Source organism: Cebidichthys violaceus, unplaced genomic scaffold (assembly GCF_023349555.1).
Source record: "Cebidichthys violaceus isolate CVI_PGR_0920_01 unplaced genomic scaffold, fCebVio1.0.p SCAF_14, whole genome shotgun sequence".
Classification (NCBI taxonomy): Eukaryota; Metazoa; Chordata; class Actinopteri; order Perciformes; family Stichaeidae; genus Cebidichthys; species Cebidichthys violaceus.
In genome coordinates, this window is record NW_027176307.1 from 14,717,946 (window position 1) to 14,720,445 (window position 2,500).

At 50.3% G+C, this 2,500-nt stretch overlaps 1 protein-coding gene and 2 non-coding genes across 5 annotated transcripts in view; 1 reads left to right on the forward strand and 2 right to left on the reverse strand.

Annotated features, from left to right (window-relative positions):
* vash2 (vasohibin 2) overlaps positions 1-2,500 on the reverse strand; it is an 18,497-nt gene that overhangs the window by 7,322 nt on the left and 8,675 nt on the right. For all 3 annotated transcript variants that reach the window (XM_068709074.1, XM_068709075.1, XM_068709076.1), the window contains exons 6-7: positions 450-687; positions 202-345 (exon numbers count right to left, since the gene is read on the reverse strand). In XM_068709074.1, the coding sequence (XP_068565175.1) occupies positions 202-345; positions 450-687 (382 nt within the window). The remainder of the gene's footprint in view (positions 1-201; positions 346-449; positions 688-2,500) is intronic.
* Positions 1,339-1,411, reverse strand: trnat-agu (transfer RNA threonine (anticodon AGU)). The gene has a single exon. It is a non-coding gene; the product is annotated as a tRNA-Thr (tRNA).
* The window catches only part of trnat-ugu (transfer RNA threonine (anticodon UGU)), a 73-nt gene continuing 64 nt past the window's right edge, over positions 2,492-2,500 (forward strand). The window contains exon 1 of the tRNA in view: positions 2,492-2,500. This exon is cut by the window's right edge and continues 64 nt beyond it. This is a non-coding gene — a tRNA (tRNA-Thr).

The window sequence follows — 2,500 nt, forward strand, 5'->3', positions numbered from 1 at the left end:
ACTTCTGTCTGTAAAATGACACAGTCAGTGTTGTATTCTGGCAAACAAACACAGACGCTACTTGTACCACTAAGAGCTGTTCTTCCTTCTGTCCCCTTCTGTCCCCCCCCCCCCGCTGTGTTCAGTTCTTCCGTGGTTTTGTGTGCAAATTGTCAAATTTCAAGTTTTTGGAATACAAACTCGGCAGTAAAAGCGGCGCACCTTCATCCTCATGTCCCGGCCGTGCTTCTCCAGCTCCTTCCTCATCTCCTGAGCTCCCAGCCGGGCGGCGTTCAGCACCAGATGCTTCCACTCGATTGGCTGGCAGACGTGGGGGTCGTGAGGCACGTACAGGCCGATCTTCACCTGGGAGAAGCAGGGGGTTGAAGTCAGAAGATAACACATCTCCTCCCTCCCTCCCTCCCTTCCTCCCTTCCTCCCTCCCTCCCTCTCTCGATCCCGCCTCTCACCTTCTTCAGGGTGTGCTGGTATCTCTTGTAGGAGCCCTCGAACTCGGCCACCAGCTCCCCCAGCGTGCGGTGCGTCAGCGGTTTGTCCATGAGGTCCGGGCGGCGGCTCATGCCGAGCGACCCGTAGCGGCCGTTGCAGTAGACGCCCAGCACCACGTGGTGGAAGCAGTGGCCCGAGAACTGGGTCTTGAAGCTGATGGGGAAACGCTCGAGGGACGTCAGCCCGTTGGTCAGGTAGCTGGTCGGCACGCCGGAGTTAAGGGACGGTTGTTTTTGGTTCTGCTTTTCAAAAATCATTAGACAAAGTAATCTCGAGACGCTTCGCATCTGACTGCAAAACCTCGAGGACAGAAGCCCAGAGGGAAAGAAAAAAAGTGCATTTGTTGGGATCGGTCTCAGCTCGAGTCAAACGGAACTAGATTCAGTCGGACTCTCACAAGGCCAACACTATGAGAACGCCACGGGGTAAACAGTCTGACTCGACCAGACAGCCGGTACCGTCAGCAACCTGAGGAGAGGTGTGTGTGTGTGTTTGACACACTCACTAGGAGATCTTGACCTCTTGACCTCCTCATTCCAAATGCATAGTTTCCACCAGAAGTGAACCATGTTGGGACGGCGGAGGAGCGATGGCGTGTACGACTCGGTGAACGGTTTGGGTTCCTGAGGACGTTTCTGAGAATGGATGGTTCCACAGATGAAAGGAGGGAGCGAGGGAGGGAAATGGATAAAGTGGCAAGAGCTCAACAGAAAACAAGAGATATATGAGCCAGAGGGAGTGAGGAAAGGAACCGAGTGACCGAGAAGACTCTTATCGGAGATAGAGAGCTTGTGTAAATATTTCACGAGGTCGAGGTCGTGTCCTGGAAAAAAAAAAAAAAAGGGAACCAGGCCTCAGTGAGAATTGAACTCACGACCCCTGGTTTACTAGACCAGTGCTCTAACCACTGAGCTATGAGGCCCTAGCTGAGAGGAACTGAGGAGACATGACTATTAATAGTTAGGACACAGAGGAGGACACACCCTGTTCATCTAGCTGCTATTAAGATAAAGTGACCTAACCAGTCGACGCCTTCACCGACTCGACCTCTGCTCGCTCTCTGTCTATGTTCACGATGTTTACTGAGGGAATAAATCAAGAGAGAAGTAGAGTAATTTTAAACTAGACTTCTATACAACCAGAGGAGTCGCCCCCTGCTGGACACTAGAGAGAATGCAGGACTCACAAAGTGGGACATTTTATTATTCTTTTAATCAGTGGACTTCGTGCTCAGGGTATTGTCATTTCAAAGGCAGAAAAGGGGACGGCCTCAAGAGCATTCCCGAGCTGCTGCAGGAGCAAAAACACATGATAAAAAAAACGTCCATAAAGAGGATTTTATGCCTTTAGGGTTTTTGTTTCTGTCTTATCTTGTATCTCGCTGCTTTGAAATGTAGCGAGGAAGGGAACTCTAGGAGAGGGGGGGGGGAGAGACGGCGATGTGGGGGATTGGAAAGGAACAGTGACGGAGAGGGAGGATTTAAAAAGCCGTGGGATTAGCTCCGCATTTTATCCACAGATACGGTTTCTCCTCATCTCTGCCTCACGAACACAGAACAGGATGAGAGGCGACGGTTCACTCTAATTTAGCTGTCCAGATCTGTGTGTGTGTGTGTGTGTGTGTGTGTGGTTGCACAGATTGCTATCCCCGTCAGTGCTGAACTCTGTGAAGCTGTGCAGTCTCAGCATGAGAGCTGACTAAATATAGACACACACACACACACACACACACACACACACACACACACACACACACACACACACACACACACACACACACACACACACACACACCATCAACAGTTGCTCTTCCTCATTGATTTTTCACAGTGTGTAATAAGTGACTCTAGTGGTCAGTAGAGAGCCAGCAGAGGTTGAGTCGGTGAAGGCGTCGACTGGTTTGGTCACATTATCTCAACAATAGCAGGTGAACAGGGTGTGTCCTCCTAACTATTAATTCCTAACTATTAATAATCATGTCTCTTTACATCCTCTCATCTGGGGCCTCATA